This window comes from Halichoeres trimaculatus, unplaced genomic scaffold (assembly GCF_033239565.1).
Source record: "Halichoeres trimaculatus isolate MK-OKI-2021-1 unplaced genomic scaffold, fHalTri1.1 fHalTri1_scaffold_21, whole genome shotgun sequence".
Classification (NCBI taxonomy): Eukaryota; Metazoa; Chordata; class Actinopteri; order Labriformes; family Labridae; genus Halichoeres; species Halichoeres trimaculatus.
Window position 1 is genome coordinate 17,449,141 of NW_027437199.1, and position 21,802 is coordinate 17,470,942.

The following is a 21,802-nucleotide window of genomic DNA, read 5'->3' on the forward strand; positions in this document are numbered from 1 at the left end:
AATAATTCATGACTGATAATAGACTCAGGTTTCTATATGTTGAAATACTCAGTATTTTAGCTTACTAGTTGAAATATGTTTTAATGTTTGTGCAATGGTTAATCCACCAAGATGTGCAAGCTATTTGATCAAAATGATACATTCAATCCCAGAATATAAGTTTTTTTTTTTCTATTAATTCTCAAATGTACTGTTACACAAAAAAACAGAAAAAAAAAAAACGGTTATTTTTTTGATTGCCAAGTTCCCTCATTTTTATGGCAGGTGGTCTAATAATCTTTTTAAGCCGTGTATGTCATTGAGAGAAAAGAACTCATAACATCATTCTTATTCGATATTTTTCTTGTCATAGGAATAATGTTACATTAAACTATGATGCGATTTATTCGAACACTTCATTCCATCCCTGTAAAGGTCAGTTCCTTATTTTACCCCCTAGACAAAACAAAGTCCTGACACAGCCCTGCTTATCAGTGAGTACCTCATCTCAACTCTGTCATGTGACTTTGCTCAGCAACAGGTGGACCCATGCTGATGTTCTGTTGATGGAAAAGAAGAGGCTGCAGTGAAAGACAGAGGGTGTGTCTCAAAGCTCCAAAGTTCCATCCTTCCTTCCTCCACTTGTGTCGTTCACTTGCGTCTTAGTCCCTCACACCAGAGATGCATGGGAGAGACGCGAGGAAATGAAGAGAGGAGAGAGGATGGAGGAGATTTGTTTTTAGAGCAATGGGACATCCTGTCCTTCGGAGCGTCACATGAAGCGACGTGTTTCATTGATGACAGCATCAGCTGATCACCTCTGGATCATCTGTCAGTCAGCTCTAACAGCTGTTTGTGTCTGGGCATGTTCGCTGTAATAACTCTGATCAAACAGAAACAGTAACAGAGATTTGTCTGTTCCTTTAACCTGTTAAACACACGTTACCATGAAGAAAACCTGCTCTCTGTTTATTCTGTGTGCTGTTTAGAAGCTCATATGGATCACTTTTCCGGTAAAATGCGTAATTGTGTGATTATTTATGAACTATTTAGCCTTTATCTAGAGCTCATCTGATCGTGACCTCTGAAGCTTATTAATATAGCCCACCTTATTGTGTCTCAGGAAGATATTATTGATCAGTCAGTTTTCTGTATTATTCCTCTGTTATATTGATTTCATGATGGTTGCGTTCAGTGTTTTGTGCTTTAAACTCACAACAAACACTTTATTACCAGATTTATGATCAGTTCCTGAACGATCCTCTGTGCCCGTCTTCAGCTCGTCTTTTCTCTCACTAAACTCCGTTGTGTTTGTGAAGTTTCATGTGAAGTCTGAGCTACTGCAGCATCCAATCAGAGAGTGATATTCCATATGGGGGCGTGTCTGTCAGTGAAAAGACTTCCGCAAAGCAGGCTCTCGTGTCTCCTCGATCATCACTCCTCCGATCAGTCTCCTCCATCCTCTCTCCTCTGAGCGCAATTATCGCTTCGGGACAGTCTTCAAAATGGCGACTGGGAAAGTACGGAGGAAGCACGAAGTCAACGCATTGAGACGCACCCAGAGACTCAAAGTCGGACAAAACTAGGTCTTAGTCAGACAGCTTCTCCAGGATTTCTGTCCATTTTGTGCACACCGATTTGTTACCGGCCAGGTCACAATTTTCACTTCGTCACATTCCCATCCTTTTGTGCAATAACTTAAAATCCATTCACATACCTCAAAACCTCAAGAAATACACTTCACTGACTGCTATGAGGTTTTTGCCTTCTCCCATGAACTTGGGCCAAAGTCATAAACACATCCTGTGAGTGAGGTCAGAAAGTCACAAAAGCACATGTGAAAAGGGTCATTTGAGTTCTTTCTCTGTCTTCAAGTTACGCAGGTAGAGGAGTTCAAGTAACACAATAATTATCTCATTACTTAAAAAACTGTAATACATTCAGTTTTTAGAAACAAGCCCTGCCTCCAACAAGACAAAAATACTATCATAATATGGGATTTGGAAAGGGGACCTTTCAAATTTAAGAGGGCCTGTGCCACCTTAGCCCCTCTCTGGACATACCCCTGGGAACTTGATAAGAAAGAATAACACATTTGCTTCATAAATGTAATGAAAAATAAATACTTTAAGGGTTACTTTAACATTTTCTGTGACAAAGAGTTATCACAAGATGCTTTCTGCCTCAGGCAGCAATAACACACATTTGTACCCCTGATAATGAGCTTTAAGAGGTGTTTTGACAGCCATCAGCCCCACACATACAGTCAGATGAAGAAGTGCACAAACTAACGCACATCCACTTACAACCAGAGGCACAGAAACACACACACACACACACACACACACACACACACACACACACACACACACCAACCTGCATCACTCTACTCTTGGGTTAATCCATCTTGCCCAGGTGCTATTGCCCTGCAGGTTGACGCTCACAACAGAGGGTGTGTGTAAGTGTGTGTGAGTGTGTATAAGCCTGTGGTGACAGACCTCCTTCTATGTAGTGCAGCTATCCATCCATCCATGACAAGCCCACCAGAGGCCCGACTCACAGAAGTGCTGCTACTGAGATCTGATGGAAACACATGACTTTACATGCCTTTGGTTCCAAACATCACTTCCTGTGACTCAGTGGAGTAAAAAGACGTCAAACTGAGGAACAGGCGTCGTCTCATTGGTTGACAAGGAAACCCTGGTGTCTTCAGGGCCATCGTCGTGGCGTTTTTTCACACAGGGAAACTTAACCACTTCACATACACCACGCCACTAAACGACGTGTTTGCCATGTTGCAGCTTTTTGCAGAAATGGGCTACAACATACACAGAGTTCAAAACAGACTCATTTATGATGCTAAAATCTGAAACAAGACATTTTTAAAGCTACAGGATTCCTTCCATTTTCTCTTTTAATTAGCTGCTAAACCGGGAAATGCGAAGTGTGGCTGTAAGACCTCATTTCCACTTAAAGAGATGGGTCACCAACAGCAACATAAACACTTCTCTCTTCTCTTTATTTAGCCTCAATAAAATTAAATAATCAGGTATGATTTGTGTTGCTTCTAAAGGATCTGTGTTTGCTAACCGTATTTACATGTGTGCGCTTGTCTGGGATTACCGCCACCAGTGAAAGCCAACAGTTTCATCAGTGGTGCACAAACCCAGCCAGAACAAAGAGCTTGGTGGTCTCTTGAACATCCATTACTTTAACACTTCCTGTCACAAGCGAGTGTGAACTATTGACACGCTGTCTGAACATGTGCAGTGAAGTGGAACATGGGTCAAAGCTGGGCATGACCTAGCAGGCAGTGGTTAAAGCTGTCATTGGGTACAAGAATGGAAAAGCTGTTTACAAATTGGACCCGATTGGGAATGAATACCAAGTTTCTGCCCATACTGGAACAGTTCACTTTTCTAAATGATTTTGGGGTGCTTTTTTGCTGTGGGGCGTAGAAAGTGGGGGAATTCCTGCAGCAAAGATCCATGGCCAGAAACCAGCAACCACTGCAATGCAAGCTTTGCCCCATAATCAGTTTACTTTTTACTATCAGGTCAACTTTCTCATCCTAAAGCAACTATTGAATTTCATACTGGTGTGTTTTAGGATGGGACAGAAATTCAGTAGTTATCGTGGTACCTGTATCTGCATTTCATTTTTCCAATCACTAATGAAATAAATGAAAGAAAGAGTGGGCTGTTTTCACTTACAACCCTGTCTTACCTTGGTTTCACCAATGACTACTGCTACTTTACTTCAGTTAAGATCTGAGGACTTGGACAAGTTGTTCAAACAAACATGAAGTGTAAAAATTAAGAGCCTTTAGAGATAAAAACTGACCCTTATCATGAATATTCATCCATAGTAAATGGCAGTGATGGCACATGTCAGCTCTGTGCAGCTGCAGTACTTAATCTATGGTAGTTTAGCAACTGATAAATGCTACCAAAGTAGCTTGAGTTTAATATGACAGGAATCAATTTTGAGAAAGGTTTTTATCTTTACTGTAAACAGGTATCAGTTCCAAAAATAAAATTTCCAGTCAAATTTAAATTGATGATTTGATTAATATTTGCCCTAAAACACCATCATTGGTTGACCAATGACGACCCCTAATTTTTTCCTTTGTTAACTCTGAATGACTTTTTTTTAAATCCATAAGTAGTCTGGGCAACAAATTACAGCAACAAAAAGAAGTCCTGACTTTTTGGCCAGGGTGACACAAGTGACATATAGGGGCGATTTGATTTACGAGGCCATGTGAACGCACACAGATGCCATTTTAAAAACTACAAGACGGTTCCTGTGCCACATTGTATGTATGTTTCAAGTCAAATGAAAGGATAAATTAATTAAAAAAAAAAATCACTTCCCGTTTCCCATTAGAGGTAACTTTTCTGAATCTCCTACTTACAACCCAAAAAGTCAGAAGAGTCCAAATTACATTCTAACACAAAGAAAGCTACAGTTAGCCTGTAGCAACATGGCCCAAATATCTGATTTTAACACATTCTGCCTTTGAAAAACTAAATAAAAGATCAAACTTTTGGAGTTTAGGGATATAACCTAAGGTGGCCAATTAAGGGGCTCATGCCACCTCTGGTCTGCCCTTTGGACACACCCCTGCACAGTCAATGCCAAACACAAGTAAAATGTGTCAAAGTTAAAATCACGAACAACACAAACAAGATGTTCAATTTGACAGAAGACAACCGGGTATGAATTTCAACACAGGCTTGGAGACTATTAGACCCATTTTAATACTCAAGAACACCAGTTTTATCTCACGTCTTTGGGTGAAAATGATTGAAAGATGTGTCCTCTGTGGTGTGTGTTGGGAGGAAACGCCTGAGTGGCAACATTTATCAAACTGACGTGTGTCAACGAAACTAAAAAGATGTGTCTCAGGCGGACAGGGGACTGGAGTTTAAAATATCTCCATCCTCTTTGTTGCATGTTTATCCCTTCTGTCCTCCCTGTGTAATTATTCAGACGCAGCTTGTTAAGATTCACTGTTACATAACTGATGTAAGAAAAGTGCTCAGATACTGAACTTTTTGTGCAGCCACAACATACACATCCATCGCTCAAGAGGCAAAAACTACAAGTGTGAGACAATCTTTCTGTTTCTGTCTGTTATTCAATGATAATATTTATTATAATCATTCAGATGCTCATTCAGTTAGTATGCAAATCATTTTCAATGTTGACAAAGTTTTCTTCTTTAATTTTCTGCACCTTTTCTTCCCTTTTATTTCCATTTTGAATAGTATGCATTGCGCCGAGAGCACTCAGACACACAAAAGCAGCAATTATCCAAATTATACCCCAATCACAAGACCCCAAAGCAAAACTAGCACCTCTCACACACACGGTCATGCAGAACATGCATGTAATCGAAATGTGACCCTGACCTAGTTTGGTAACAAAGACGCATCAAACTTGAACACAGAGAAACCATGGTTACATTTCTACAGTATCAAGCTCACAAGGTTTAGCACTTAAAAATAAACTCAAACGCAGAGGATTTATATAAGACTATAAACCTAGATTTACTTACTTTTGCCATTATAACACACATCCCCGTTGCCCACACATTTTCAGGATTAAAACACTCCTGCACACAGTGTAGGCTCGCAGTTTATAATTTTAACTTTTCTGCATATAGAACACCACGCAAGCTAAAGTTGTGGGCAGTCCAATTTGTGTTGTGCAGAGCTTTTTGTTGAGCTTACAGTCTGAATCCCCCGTTGGGACAGTAAATGGTGTTTTGTATCATGCCTCTCTGTGGTTAGATCTACTCTGAATGTTACAGTAAATGCAGGCGGATGGGCTGATTAATTTATAGAGGAGAGGAAAATGTGGTCTTGCTGAACGATAAACCTGAATATGAACTAGCACTGTATGCTGGTTGATTGATGGAGAGTGAAAGAAGAAAAAGGAGAGAAGGAAAAGCAGATTATCTTCAGGGAAAGATGGGTACAGACGCTGTGAGATCAGGGATGAGAGGACAGACAAGAAGGAAACAGAGGGAAGGACATGGATGGCTGGGCATGAATAATAAAGACCACTTTCCACTTGTGTCTCTCTTCATCCTTCAGCTTCTTCTGTAACTCGGGGACACTCGTCTTTTTTCTGCACTTAGACGCCAGAAGCTCCATTTTATAGGTATAGCTAACACTGATTAGCCTTAAACCACGTACAGAAGGTCACAGGTTTGAGCGCTGAGGCTGATGTGGAACATGTTTAGCTCATGAAACATTTTACAGGCTCTAGGCTAGTGATTGGATTTAATCTGAAGGGATGGGTTACAGAATAAAAATGAAAGAAACCCTGGAATAAGTAATGTCTAATAAAACAAAGTTCAATTTGAGCTAGCTGTTAATGTTAACTGCAAGAGGATTAGAGTCTGTGCTTATTTTCATCCTGGTCTCTTTTGTCCCTTTCAGCACACCATGGTAAGGCTGCTGCACTGCATTTTCTTTATTTGGTGCATGTCACTTTTAAGACTCCCAGTCAGTTCAGTTGAGAAATCAAAGGCACCACAAACTTTGTGAGAAAAATAAATTACAATGTCATCTCACTACATCTTAGTTTAAGTTTGAGCTGTCACGAGCTAAGCATGAAGGCGCAGCGTCAAGAGGCAACGCAACACAAAAGCTGTTAGCATAATACTTTGTAGTGTACAAATTGTGTCAAAACTGTGGAAGATAGAACTCTGAAGAAGTGAACTCCACCTTTTTGCTAAATTTGACTATATTTGCTTAGTTTCAAAATCCTTAAAAGGAGTTGCTTATATAACTATTTTTTTTTAAACCTGCAGCTTCAGACATGGTTTCTCCAAAACAAACTTCTGAAATTAAGTTATTAATCATATTCTTAAAGTTACTCATTTAACAGCCCAAGTAAAAATAAAAATTTGAGACATTAAAAATAAATTATCCCCAAAATGTTCTAAGACATGTTCATTGTACGTTCAATGTACATTGACTCAAAGAAGTGGAAACTATTTCACACTCAGAGAGACTGAAAAAAAAAAGGTTAATACAGAAAGTACTTATTTAGAAATACAGAAGCCCCTCTTGGATAAATTGCTGACCACATCCAATAAAGCCCCCTCATAGGCCTTTCATTGAGCTATAACCAGCCCCATAATAACCAGTGACTCATTTGTTTGGTTAATGTTTTTTTTTTGCCCTTTTTTGTCATTTCCTGTTGTTGTTGTTGGTTCAGTATATCTCATTACTCTCAACAGATTCAGGATAAAGCATCGTTTCTTAATTCTTACTCAATTTTCAGTATTGTACATCCTTTATGAATGTCTTGTAACCGTCTCACAAACAATATAAGTGCAAGAAAAAAATAGTCCAAAATATATCACCCAAAAAATCTGGCATTCATACAGGTGTAAAAAAACAAAACAAAAACATAAACGTGGCCCTGACTGATGTTTCTGTCTTGGATTCATGAGTATGACACAGGAAGGTGACTTGTTTTATTTTTAGTATCTGACATGGGGTTTGATTTCAGCAACCATTTTAATGGCATGCATTGTGTCAAAAACAAAACGATTAAATGAATTTAAATTCAATTTCTCTAAGTGTAGGGACAGAGGGTTAGGTGAAACCCGGGCTAAAATACCCACACTCTCTTTTCCTGTTAAACTCAATGAAGCAGGCTTATGGTACAAACTGAAAGCAATCTTCAAAACGGTATTGATATTTTTCTCACCTCTAAACCTCCTGCCTCTGGATCAAAGCCATCTATAGGACAGTGAAGGGACACTTCAAAGACTTTGATGTGATTTTTTGGGGCGCAAAACCACGACTGAAATTGTACTTGAACAGTCTTTTCAAAAAAAAAAAAAAAGCTATACGTAATTTGAGGGTTACTTGAAATATACCCAAGGTGACAGAAAATGTGTGAATGAAAAAGTAAGATGAGAAATAAAGTAACAGAAAAGGTATTAAATAAATGCTACAGGTCTGGAGTCATTATTTCCACCAGTGGCTTCAGCCAGATCAATAGACGAGGAGGGTGTGTGTGTGTGTGTGTGTGTGTGTGTGTGTGTGTGTGTGTGTGTGTGTGTGTGTGTGTGTGTGTGTGTGTGTGTGTGTGTGTGTGTGTGTGTGTGTGTGTGGGGTGGGAGGACACATAAGTACATGTCCGAAGTGAGTGAGGATAGGACACACACACAGACGGAGGCAGCCAAGCGGGCACAATGCATATGGGCAAGCGGCCAGTTTCTCTCACACACACACACAAACACACACACTTGGGACTGCCGGTGATGGCGTATTGTCCCCCCAGAAATGAAGACCGAGGCCCTGATAGCACTAAGAGCAGAGGACAGCCTCTGGATAGATTTCCAATACGCAGCCAGAGGCTTAAGCAAGACACAGTCACGGATAATCCTCCCTCCTCCTCTTCCTCCTCCTGTCCTCCCTCACTCCCTCTGGCCCTCCCTCTGCCTCTGTTTCACACTCATTTCATTCCTTTATTCCTGTCTCTTACAGGTCCCTCTTGTCTCTCCTTTGGCTGCCTTGAATGCGCTCATTTCTGGTCCTCTTTTCTGTTTCCACACTGCTGTTTTCACTGCTCTCTCCATCCCTCCTCTTACATGCAATCCTCTCTTTTCCAGTCGGCCCCTCCCCTTTTTTACCCTCTCCCCTATGTGTCTCATTCACTTCTCAGATGGTAAAGACCAGCTGTTGTTGGGTCTCTTCCTTAAGTTAAAGCCATGATAGTCTCTAAGGCCTGATTTGAACTTCTTTAATGCTTCCTGAAGTGCAGCTGCTGCAACCTGGCTGCACTTAAAGGTCCTTAAACACACATACAGGAGCGACTGTATGATGATCCTACACACATAGATACAAAATCACAGATACATAAAGGCAGACTCTGGATACTAAGTATTATCGACCCCCTAGTCATGGTGTAATAATGCCTGACTTTTTTATCACCACCACCTGAGCTGATGTGGCAAACAGTTGATTTTTACACATCCTGCTGGAAATCAAACATTTTCATGAGTCATGCAGAAGCACGTCTGTTCTCTAACGTTTTAATGTGGTACACTGAAAACCCTCTAAGGTTCAGACATGCACTGAAAACAGGCATAATTGGGGAAATGAGAATCACTATGCAGTAGGTTGAAATTGATTGTTGTGCTGATTGTTGTGTCTTCCTCTTTGTAACCTAAGTATATGAAGCTCCTCTAAGTGTCTAATGTTTCCAAGCGTGGGTTTTTCATTTGTTAAAAGCTTAGTGCATTCATGCAGGAGCTAATGGCTACACTGGGCGCTGGTTCAGATCAGTTGTTAAGCAAAGCACAGAAGCTACAGCCCTCATCCTCAAAGTGCTTGATGCACGATAAGTTTGGGTAGCGTGCTGAATGAAATCGACTTTTTTTGCTCAGTTTTGGTCTCCACCATCTTCTGGGGTAAAAGTCTGTCTTCTGCAGTTTATCAAGCTAGCCCCTGACTTTGAAGCTGTGTGAAAGACTCCTCCAAATGTGGCTGACAAACGTGTCCTACTCCTACTTGAAGTGCTAAAATCTGCTGTTTCTCAAGTGTCCGCTTGAGGCCTGCTCTGGCAGTACTGGAAGTCACATAAAAAACGTCTCCTGTCTGAATCCCTAATTTTACTATCGATACACACTGTACGGGGGGTGAATTTTTTTCTAACTCGGCCGAGGATATTAAGATCCCGAGCTCCCCCAATAAGAGGCACAGCTGAGGGTCATGTGACCGACAGGCACCCTATGGCTGTAGGCCATAGCCCTTGCCACTACCAATATGGCCGCTATAGCCGCTATAGCCGCTAAAGCCAATGTGTTTCATTTTCCGTTTCAGAAACAGGCGGGTGACGTCGGCAAGACTACCTCTATGTTTTATACAGTCTATATCACAAGCACAACGAGCCAAAAACAGCCGTTTTTAAAGCAGAAATTAACCAATTTACAGCCTGGTTTCAAAAAACGTCTCCTGTCTGAATCACTAATTTCACTATAGACCCACACTGTATGGGTGGGGTGAATTTTTTTTCTAACCTGGTCACTCAGAGGATATTGGGATCGCGAGTTCGCCCAATCAGAGGTACAACTAAGGGTCACGTGACTGACAGGCGCCCTATGGCTGTATGCAAAGCCCTTGCCACTACCAATATGGCCGCTATAGCCGATGTGCTTCATTTTCCGTTTCAGAAACAGACAGGTGACGTCAGGGAGACTATGTCCATGTTTTATACAGTCTATGGTCCTACTCCTCCCCAGAGTACGTACTGGGTGCATCTATATGGCTTAATATATCCCATAATTCTCTGCAGGGCAATTCAAGAAATCCGACTCTCAAGCTGCCATACTGGTAAACAAGAGTGGTGATGATGTTAAGTTAAGTAAGAGTGAGAGCAGCTGGTGATCTCCACTGGAAATCTTCTGTCTCTGTTCAGTTTAGTCTGCACATGTTACAAAGTCCTGGGTCCTTCAGAGGCTGCAGCTCATGAAGTGGGACACAGCTTGTCTGCCTGCTGTTTGGTGCTGGTCAGGGCACGTACAGTTGGTTTATACTGCTTCTGTTTCCTTTGCTGTTGCATAAAGATACAAACTGGAGCAGTGAGACGAAACAAAAAGAGAAAACTAAGCAACCGGATAGAAGTTGCTGAAAGATGTCAGTTGATAGTTCAACTTTTTTCACTTACAGTCATGTCATTGACCTTTATATAATGGGAATCCAGACATTTAAAGTTGACCCTTACAAAATGAGCAACTTTTATCTTTTAAAAACAAGAAATCAAGCTTTGCGTGTTTGCGTCTTCAAAGCAACACAGAGTAACCTCACTTAAAAACAACTCCTGAATTAACAACCACTAAACCCCAACTGGTTTGCTGAAGCAGCTCAGCAGGCGGCAGCAGCAGCAGACTGCGGTTGAATGAGTATGAGACACAGTTAAGTTGAGAAAGAGTACAAAGGTTAAAACTCACATGCAACAATTTTGTCCTATTACTCAAGCTTTTTTGCCTCAGCGTTGAATTATTAAAGGAAGTAACTCTCTCCGTAAACCATGGACTGGAAGGATCACTTGAAGAAGACGGTGCATGTCAAAGCCTTTGCTGTTTACAGTTAAAGACAATGAAAAGTGGAACTACTTGTGTGCACACTCGTACATGTTCTTTTGTGGTTAGATTATTGAGACAAAGGAGGGTATTGTAAAATCAAAATGGGTCACATTTGATTGCAGCTGAGTTTTTATTGTTGGTTATAAAAGAGAGACTATCAGCGATTGTAATCATGGCACCAAATGTCAATTTTGAAACTGTCATTGAGGTCAGATGATTTGTACTTCCACTTCAACGACCTTCCAGAAAGGACACTGATAATATGTTATTATGAATGTCTCTGAGTAAACTCTATCGTTCTAACACGCTTGAAAGAAAATTTCATATGTATAACCTTTCACAAGAGTCTAGTCAGAAAGCATATAGATGGAAATTAGCTCGTGAATGCAACATAAAAAGAGCTATGCAACAGGATTTTGAAACCTTCAAAGCTGCTTCCATAGCCTGAAAAAAAAGTGTCCCACTTCTCACTTCCTATCTTTTTCACCTTAACACCTGATATCGAGCAACAGCTGGATAGACTTATGGATTTGGACTTAACTGCCCTGATTCCCAACCACGTCAGGCATACTAATGGATGGTGCAGCTTGCTTAGCTACCCTCTCTGCTCCTGTGGATTCTAATTTATACACATTAGAAAGAAATGCTTCGGTAGTTTCCTTTTTTTGTAGGAGTCAGTTTTTGTGCCTGTTTCTGGTGACCATATGAAATCAGTTTATTTCTGACAAACTTAAGCTTCCTCAACGTCCAGACGGTTTTCATATTCTGTTAAAAAGTTACTCATGTGAACCGCTCTTCTCTTGTGCTCTGCAGACTTTGCTTTACATGAGAAACACAGCGGATCCTGTTGGTTCAAAGTGTTTTCTGGAGATGATGAAATCAGCGATCATATTGAGTGAAATTACTGAGTGAAGTGAATTGGCAGGTGGCCTGGCCGGCACCCTCGTGTTACCATCAGAAACCAATTAATAACCTTAGCGTAGGTATCCTGCCGATGGCACAAAGCCCACAGGGAAAATTAACTCTCTGATTACTCTGCTGAAAACCGCTGCTTTAATGAGTCTGAGTGTGAGTGTAGTTACATGTGTGTGAAGCAAAACATTTACTTGCTCTCATGTACAATGACATTAAATGCAACAAGTGTGTGTACTCACTTTCAATGTGGATGAACAGTATGAGGTTGTGTTTGTTGTTAGGTTAATTCTTTCTGATTTCCAGATTGGATGCAACTACAGAGCAGGAATTGTGACACAAAGTCTTACGATAAAAACATATGTCTGCTTTTATTACCTCCACCAAGGAGGTTATGTTTTGGGGAGTTTGTCCGATTGTCTGTGAACCACATAACTCAAAAAGTAACTAACGGATCCTCGTGAAATTTTCAGGAAATGTTTAAAATAGGATAAGGAAGAAGTGATGAAATTTTGGAGGCGATCCAGATCACTGACTAGATCCAGGATTTTTTTAAAGGGTTTTGTTATAATTGTGAGATAAGGCCGTTTTCACCATTTGTGTATAGAACTCCATGATAAATGGTCGGATTGCTTTGCAAAACAATACAAGACAAGGTCACCATAATTTCTGACAGATGTTAAAGTATGACCCAGATCCTGGCAAGATTCTGGATACTAAGATCTGGAATATGAAATATGTACTAGGTCATCATAATTTTCAACACTGTCAGGAAACAAATTATTGTACAAACCTGCAACTAACACCAAATTGTAGCAGACAGTCTGATGAAGGGAGTATAACATTAAAGTAGGACTAAAGAGTTGGTGATGATCACAATATGCTTGGTGGAGGACTGCACTCTCTCAGTGATTTTGTAGTTTTTGAATCTTTTAACAATTTCAGAATTCTGCCTCTGTGGACAGAGAACAGAGAAGTCAGGGCCAGCTTTATTGAAGAAGAAATAATTGACTGGGGTGGTCCACACATGCGTGAAAAACACTAATTTGCCCTTTCTGTCTCCCCTGATGATATCTACAATATTGTTTTTCTGTGATTTGATTGTTCAAGTTCCATTAAAATGTTCCATTCCTGTGTTAAACAAAAAAAGCACAGTTCAATGCCAAATTTTAAACTTTCAATGCTCAAAAAGATGGTGTACTATATATCTAAGGACACAATTTCAAGAACCAACAACAAATAAACTTGCATCAATGCAAATGCTGTAAATTTTGGGATAAAAACTGCATCAGTATTATTATTAGAGGGCTCCCAAACGAAGAAAAAAAGGTTCAAACTGTCCTTTGTAATGACTTCCATCACATGGAGCAATGTGCAGTTTCTATGCAGCTGTGTAGCTAACCACAGTTCAGCCCGACCTACTGTACAGTTAAAAAGTTGTGATGTATGAATGGAAACACTTCCCATGACTCATTCACTACCCCTCGTGCCACCTCCTGTTACCAGCCACTTGTAGCCTTACTCATAAGAGTCCTTTTCAATCAAAGCAGCACTCCACACTGTATTAATAACTCCATGCTTTACCACCCTTTTCTTTGAGCTAATCAGGGGGTAAGCTGTCTTTTTGGATAACAGAGAGAAGTGTGTCTTTTACACAAAATGTTATGGTAGCTAATTCAATAAGTGCATACCATATCTAATCAGTGTTTAACGGAGGCCAATGCTGCCCTTGTTCATCCTTATGAACTTTATTCGAACTGTTAAATTCAAACTGCTGAAAGTTTTGGTGAAGACACAGCCTCTTCTAACTGCACCACACCACCAGAGTGCCTTTATCTGTCAGTTTCAGGAACTTCATTATGTGCTGCCTATATTAAACTCCAACTCCCTAATAGCCAATTTACTACCTCATTGAAAAAGGAAAAAGAGTACAGGTAAATTTAATATATAAGGTTTAAAAAATCCTGCCTTCCCTTAGAGCACATGGTTTAACTTCTTCCTCCCTGTCAGGCTCTGATTCAAGATTGTGTTGAACTTCAGACACAAGCTGTAACACACGGCAACAACTCGGTGATAAAAGCAGCACCTTTGTAACTGTGTCTCTGTGACTCCTCAGCAGCTGTCATCAAGCTGTCAATACACCAATGAAGAATGAACTGTCCACGGTGCTGAAACCACCTCCCAAGTAGGCTTCAAAATGCAGCAGAAGTAGGACGGAGCTTTGATCACAGCAATCAGCAGGGGGCTAAAAAGATGTTTAGACAGCTTTTTCATCAGTTTGAAAAATGGTCATAACATTTTTTTTTTTAAATGATCTGATTGGAGGAAGCCTGGTGGATCACTCAATTACACTTTTAACATCCTGCTGCTTTAAACCTCTGTGCTTTGAACTTACATTCTAACATCTTCCATTTGAGTTCAGTTTTGGGACTTTTTTGTAGTCTTTGGCAGTGATGACCAAAAAGAAGACAGTAATACAACTCTGGGGTGGCACTGATCATTTTGAGCGCTTCTTAATGTGACATTTAACTTTAAATCAGCAAGTTAAAGAACTACTCATGAGCCATAAACTTGTTTCTTTAATGGTTGTACAGAATTTCTCTTGATTTCTAATTATACTGGTTATGACACCATTAATAATAAAGCTTACATCTGTGGGAAACTATAACTAAGAGTCTTTATAGGAAAGAAAAGAATAGGCAGATGTGTGTGTGATCAAGGTTTGTGTGATTCTCTCGCGCGCACACACCTGCCCTTCATGATGATGCCATTCTGTCTGTGCTGCCATCATCAAACTATGATGCAGCCTCTGCAGGTAACATCCAACCTACGATTAGTTGCTCCTGTGAGCAAACTGTTTGGGGAACGTGCCTCGCTGCGACACAAATCCACGCACAAATTACATCCACACACACACATTTAAACACACATACATCCACAGCCACCCCTCTCCTCATCCCCTGTTGCTATGGAACCTGTCGCCAAGGCGGAGAGGTGTGCTTGTGGTTGTGATGGAAGAAGTGGAAAACGAAGGCGATGACGGCGACGGTGCTGATGATAAGGCTCGTGTGAATGATAAGAGTGACTTGATAAATAAACCTCGGGTTGTATTACAATGTCCGGGCCGTGCATGAAGCGATGAACGCATCGCTGGGCTTTGCTCTCTGCAACGTGGGTGGAAGGAGCGACGCGTAATACTGCGCAATGCAAACAGACCCTTTCCTCACCGTGGAACACAGCACAGCCTCGGGTTTCTGCTCACTTTCTGCGTTTCAAACCCGTGAACAAGTCTTCATTTGAAAGTTTGGTTGTATATTGTGCAGAAAAAAAAACACAATGAACCGCTGACTTCCACCTTAAAATAGCACATCATCAACACAATTCTCAGCAGGAAAATAAGTCCTGCAGGCCCTCCTACTGCCACCTGTCATCCCTGTAAGATTCCCTCTCGCGCGCGCTGCTATTAAGGAGCCCCTCGCGGACATGAAAACTTGGATTAAAACGTGACGAATACGGCTATTGATTATAGAGGATGGGGAGATCGATGCTGATCGAGCGCGCGTATCCGTGTTTGCTGCTCAATCTCCTGCTCCTTAACGACCACAATGTGTTTCTGTGTGATAGAATAAAAAACAGCTCATATGTGTGCAGGTTATTCCCAGAAAGCCTAGGGGAAGGACAAGATCTGCCAAATCACTTACAGAAACACGCGTTTGCTGTCATTTTCCGTCTAAAACAATAAAGATCCCCGCCTACAAGTGCCCGTTGGCTCTATCCAACCACTGCCCACCCATTATGCCACAGTTCTACGATACACAGGCCTGTCAAAACCACAAATGTGGACCTAACCGAGCGGATAAAAGGCCTCATCGTGCATGTCTCCCCTTCAGCATTTGTTGCGTTATTCTGGCACAAGTTGACCTGCTGCACAAACTGCTCAAGAGCATCAAAAAGCACAGAGGGGGAAAGTCGAGGTGCATTCTGTCCATCTGTTGAAAACCAGGAGAGGAGCTAACACCCCTTTCCCCTCCCTCCCTCCTTCCTTCCTCCTCCTCTTTCCCCATCCCATCCCCATTTCCAGATCATCATACCTCTCTTACTCCCTCCCTCCCTCCTTTCCCCCCTCTCCTCATGCACACTTACAACATGTTTGCTGTTTGAAAACAAAAACCACATACCTTGATGATTCTCAAGGGTGTCCTCCGGGATGTACATGTTTTTGCTTTCATTTACCATAAATGTAGTCCGGCGTTATCCCTATGGGTGAATGGAAGAAAGAGATAGAGAGAAAAGGAGGAGGGAAACTAACACGAGGAGGTAAAAAAGCCCCCCAAAATTAAAGAAATCAAAAAAGGGGGAGAAAAGAAGAAAGAACTGTCTGGCACGGACAGTTTTTAGGGTATTCCGTTATTCTTATTTACGGGGAGGGTGTCTTCGGATGGAGTGAATATTACCTAATCCCCATGATGGAGGTGAAGGCGAGAAAAAAGAGAGAGCTTTCGGCGGAACCGGTTGGGAAAACGCACCGGTGCATCTCTCGGTACATCCGGGCCCTAGGCGAGAAACATGAGACCAGCACCGCGTTCAATTCAATTCACACCTCGCTCTCTCACTCTCTTTCTGTCTTCCTCCCCTTTTCTCTATCAAAAAAATATGTTTCAAAGGGTTATAAAGCACGGGGCGCTGTCAGTGGCGGTCGCAATGGAAGTGCGCAAAAGACGCATTCGTGCGCATCTTCAGCAGCGTGTCAAAATGTGAGAGGATGAAGAAGAAGAGGAGGTGGTGGTGGTGGATGAAGAAGAGGAGGAGGAGGAGGAGGAAGAGAAGGGGAGAAAAATTAGGAGATGAGAAGAGAGTAAATATTCCATCACGGGTAGCACGGGGTTAAATCTCCCAATAGGTAGTCGGTTATTCCACGTATCTAAAGCAGAGTCCCCCCGAACAAAAAACACAGAAGCCAGGCCGTCCTGTCTCATCCGGAGACCGGGTTCTCTGTCCTGATCCAGTCCATGGTGGTCCGGCGGTCTGTCAGTCAGTCTGTGAGCCTGTCTGTCTGTAGCGAGCCTGTCTCTCTGTCTGTCTGCCTGTGTCTCACTGATCGGGAGTTGGAGCTCTCTCTTCTCTCTGCCTCTGCTGCCCCTGCAGCTCAGCTCTGCAGTGATACCGAGAGAGGGAGCGAGAGAGGTAGCCCCCCTCCCTCCTCCTGCATGTAGACGCTTTGACTGTTTCCAGATGTGTGTGTATGTGTGTGCGTACGAGAGGGAAGCAGAGAGTGTGTGTGTGTGTGCCGTAGAAAAAGACTGAAGGGAGTGAGACTGTATAGGCAACAGGCGGCTGGTCTCCAGATGATGATGATGATGATGGGGGTGATGAAGACAAAGATGATGATGAAGTGTGTGTGTGTGGGAGGTAAAGGAACTTCCAGCATCATAAAAAAAGAAAAGCGATGGTCTGCAAAGGGACATAAAAGAAGAAAGGTGCAAACCAAACATAAATGTAACGTTGACAAAAAAAGGATGAAAGGAAAATGGAAACACTGAGTGATAAAAAGTCGAAGTGGGAAAATGATCCTAAGCAGATCAGAAAAGCCTTGAGAAGTCTCATTTTAAAAATTGGACGTATTTTATACCTACTTTAAATCTTTCCTTCACATCTGGACTCTTTCAGCCCCTCTTTTCATTGTGCCTGTGTTTACACACACACTCAAGATCTGGTTTTTCAGCTCTTTTATGACTCAAGCTCTGATCTTTTCAGGGCTTTCTTTGGGCCGGGAGACATCACAAGGAATTCGATTCTTGGAGATTTGGATTCTGCGGGAATGCTGACCTAAACTTGTGATCAAGACTGAACATAAACTGGGGAGAATAACACATTCAGGATGGCTAATTAGTTGCTCTCAGACAGAAAGGTAATGATAGATGGATCATATGTTTATAAAAGCGCCTATGACTACTTAGTGCCCAATGACACTTTGGTAGGTGGCAGAAATGTTCTCAAGTCTTTGGTCACAAGTCCAAGTCAAGTCTCAAGTGGGGTGAGACTTGGTTAAGTCTCAAATCTTAGTTCTCGACTTTAAAGGATAAGTTCGGTTTATACAGCTTTTACATTGTTTATAGAACGAAGTAGAACAAAATACTCACCCAGAAGGCTTTCCTGATCCAAGCAGTGCTTTGGGAGATATTTAGATCCAAAATCGTGCAGAGGACGTCCGTATAATGGGATCCATGGGGGCATAGACAGCGCCGCTCCTAAAACTACATTAATCGTCCCAAAACACGTTTTTCACCAATATTCCATCATGGTCCGCTCCGGGTTAGTCCTCTGCTGCAGTCTGTGTCACTCCAGACAGCGCTGTGTGGCTGTACTGACCTCTGAACTGACAAAGACTTTTGTTTAAGATTGCCCCTCCACGCATGCGCAGTACTCTCTGGAGAGCTGACTCCACTTCCTCCTTTCTTTGAGGGGCAAACGTTAACAAAGTCTTCGTCAGTTCAGAGGTCATTACAGCCACACAGCGCTGTCTGGAGTGACACAGACTGCAGCAGAGGACTAACCTGGAGCGGACCATGATGGAATATTGGTGAAAAACACAAGTTTTTTGGATGATTAATGCAGTTTCAGGAGCGGCGCTGTCTATGCCCTGATGGATCCCATTAAACGGACGTCCGCTGCACGATTTTGGATCTAAATATCTCCCAAAGCACTGCTTGGATCAGGAAAGCCTTCTGGGTGAGTATTGTGATCTACTTCATTCTATAAACAATGTAAAAGCTGTGTAAACCGAACTTATCCTTTAAGTCAAGTCTCAAGTCCCTAAAAATTAAGTCTTACTACATTTTTTTCATCTGCTGCTATCGAGTTACAAACAAGTTTCGTTCCTATGACACAAACCCGAAACCCCCCGCAAGTCGGATTTTTACCCAAAATACCCCCTAAATCTCTAAATAACTATCCAAATACACGTATCATACTTCAAGTTCACAGGAAAACAGATCCTGCTTTCTTTTTAGTGTCCATGATGAGAAAAAGGTGAGGATACCGAGAAAATTACGGAGCACAAACACAGTCAATCTACACCGGGGTCACCAACGTGGTGCTCGTGGGCACCTGGCTGCCCGCAAGAACCACTTACTGTGCCTGCAAGGCAATTTCCAAAAAACAACACTGGTCACAATGGAGCTCCTTCCCACCATCATTATTCAGTAAATCATTAATTATAATTGTAAAATAATTACCATTGACCTGTGAGTAGTCTCTTCACATAGTTTTACCACTTCTACTATGATTAATGTTATTAAAAAGTGATCTGTGCAATTTGTTGAGAATGTTTCTATCAGACAAGTAGCCCTTCACGCCCCTCACTTCCTGTGAGGTAGCCCTCGGTCTCAAAAAGGTTGGTGACCCCTGATCTACACAATGACGCGTCTTGGAACAAAGTTAATCATGCTGATGACCCTGTAGCTGTGTAGCTGTGTAGCTGTGTATTCATACACGTCAAAAACTAGTACACTTTGTAGAAGCTTATAAACAGAGCGGCGTAAGTTCAAAAGCCTCTCTATTTTCTTACGTACATATATTTACTGGTGTCGTAAATAAAAACAACATAAGTCAAAATCCTCCTGTAATGCAAAGCTATATCTACAAAAAGCTTTCAAAGCATCAACTGTTTTATTATCACTCCTACCTGTTAGCATGCAGCATTTCAGGTGCCTGATTAAATTTGATGTGGTGGATCCAGCATCTTTGATCCGGATTCATTGCAGTCAACACTCCATTTGTTGGTGCTTGCCTGTTTGAAGTTTTTATAGCCAAATTTAATGACAAATGATACAGCAGCAGCAGCAAGAGGCAACATCCGGTTAGTAAAAATAAAGCCTATGAGAAAGTGCTAAAAGTTGCAGTTCATTGAGAATCAGCTTGAGCCTGGCTGCAGAAAGACGGGTCTCACGTACACACTCAGCCATAAAAACTGACTTTAAGAGCATTAAGAAACATGTTTAAAGCCTGGTTCAAAAAAAGGCTTGGGTCTATAACGCTGATTTCACAATCGACGAATGTTTTTTTTCTAACTCTGCGGTTTAGAAGTTATTAGGATTGTTTGATTGTCCAATCAGAGACACAGCTGAGGTCACGTGACTGTCAGGCGCCCTGTAGCTCCTCGAAATGAAACTCACAGCTGGCGTCAAATTAAATGTGCTTGCGTCCGCGGATTGGCTTCATTTCACGGTTTCAGACACAGACAGGTGACGTCGCGGAGGCTACGTCCATGTTTTATACAGTCTGGTCTATGAGCAGCAGCTGCAGATCTGCTGCCAGTCGAAATTGTCGTAACCCATGTACAAGTGATCCCACGTGATGCGAGGCACACACCCGATGCATGAAGTGGTTACCATGGTTACCATTAAAAAAGGAAGGAGTCCCATTAAGCTCACCAGAGTTTCTTAAATCTTAATATGCCGAAAAAGAAAACATGATTGGTCACGAGTCCCAAAACACGAGTCAATTGAGTCTAAAGTCTTTTGATCATGAGTCCAAGTCAAGTCTAAATTCTCCGTGTGTGCGACTTAAGTGGGACTTGAGTTTCTCGCAAACTTAGGTCCCCATCTCTGGCATGTGGATACAGGGACTTTGAATCAAACCCTGAACCCCCCAATTGAGAGGCAACCCACTCTACCCCTGGGCCACAGCTGCCCCTGACCATTTTTTCTGGATCACAGTCCTTTTTTTCTGCAGAAATTGGACAGTTTTATTTGTAATGCTGCAGTCGGTGCATCAATCTTATCAGCTCTTATCTAAATATCTCCAGACCCAGATTTGTGACACTGACTCTGCCTGGCACTGCACTTCATGGAAAGATCTTTCTGCACGCAGAACATGTCTCCTCTTAAATTGAGCTGTTTTCTTGAAAGCTCTCCACAGTCAGCTTGATGTTAAAGATAGAAAGGATGTTTTTTTTGTGTTGCAGACTCAGTCTGCAGCAGGATTCTGACCTTATTTTGAAAAGCATTTCCTGTCTTTTCAAGCAAAAACTCGCAAACATAAATCTGTCCTATTTAAGATGTCAAACGTGTTTGGAAAGGGTATAGAAATGTCTGGAAACAGGATAATTGGGCACCAGAATCCATCAGGACGCATTGAAGGCACTGAGCAGCTTTTTTTCCCGCTCTTATTATAGCAGCGGCCGTCCCATTTAATTGTATTTGACACAGAATAAGAACTTCACAATGTGCAGGCCTCATGTCAATCTGACTGCAGGCTATAATCAGGAGGTGAATCCGATGACTCAACCGAGCCTGCATTCATTTGATCAGAGCCGTAGCACCAAATCACCTCCCACCAGCCTGTAATAGAAGAAAGCTTTTGTCTCCATGTGTCAGTGCAGACATAGTAAAGACAGAGAGACGGCTCATTAATGATTCTGTTTGTGTCATCTGACGGATGGATTGTCTTATTGTGAACAATATGTAGTGTTTTGTGATGCAAATGTTATGTTAATATACAGTGTATGTGAAGAAGACTGGCGCTGGTCAATGAATGAAAAGGACTCTCTGATGCTTATGCACGATGTATTTTTGAGTAAGGGTAATTTTAGAAGTTTGTAGGAACTTTTTCTTTTTTTTTTCAACATGCATGCTGCCTTATATGAACCCTCTGTGAACCTTGGATTGGCAAAGAGAAACAATGGAGGGAAAACCACCCTCACCAACCAGCTGATCGAGAACATGCCTAACTGTTGTGTTGTCCATCAGGATGACTTCCTCAAGCCCAAAGATCAGATTGCAGTTGATGAAA

The 21,802-nt window shown here is 41.8% G+C and overlaps 1 protein-coding gene across 10 annotated transcripts in view; it reads right to left on the minus strand.

Annotated features, from left to right (window-relative positions):
• cacna1c (calcium channel, voltage-dependent, L type, alpha 1C subunit) overlaps positions 1 to 17,144 on the minus strand; it is a 292,067-nt gene extending 274,923 nt beyond the window's left edge. For all 10 annotated transcript variants that reach the window (XM_074697816.1, XM_074697807.1, XM_074697809.1 and 7 more), the window contains exon 1: positions 16,189 to 17,144. In XM_074697816.1, the coding sequence (XP_074553917.1) occupies positions 16,189 to 16,246 (58 nt within the window). In that variant the 5' untranslated portion in view covers positions 16,247 to 17,144. The remainder of the gene's footprint in view (positions 1 to 16,188) is intronic.
• Between the last annotated feature and the right edge of the window lie 4,658 nt (positions 17,145 to 21,802).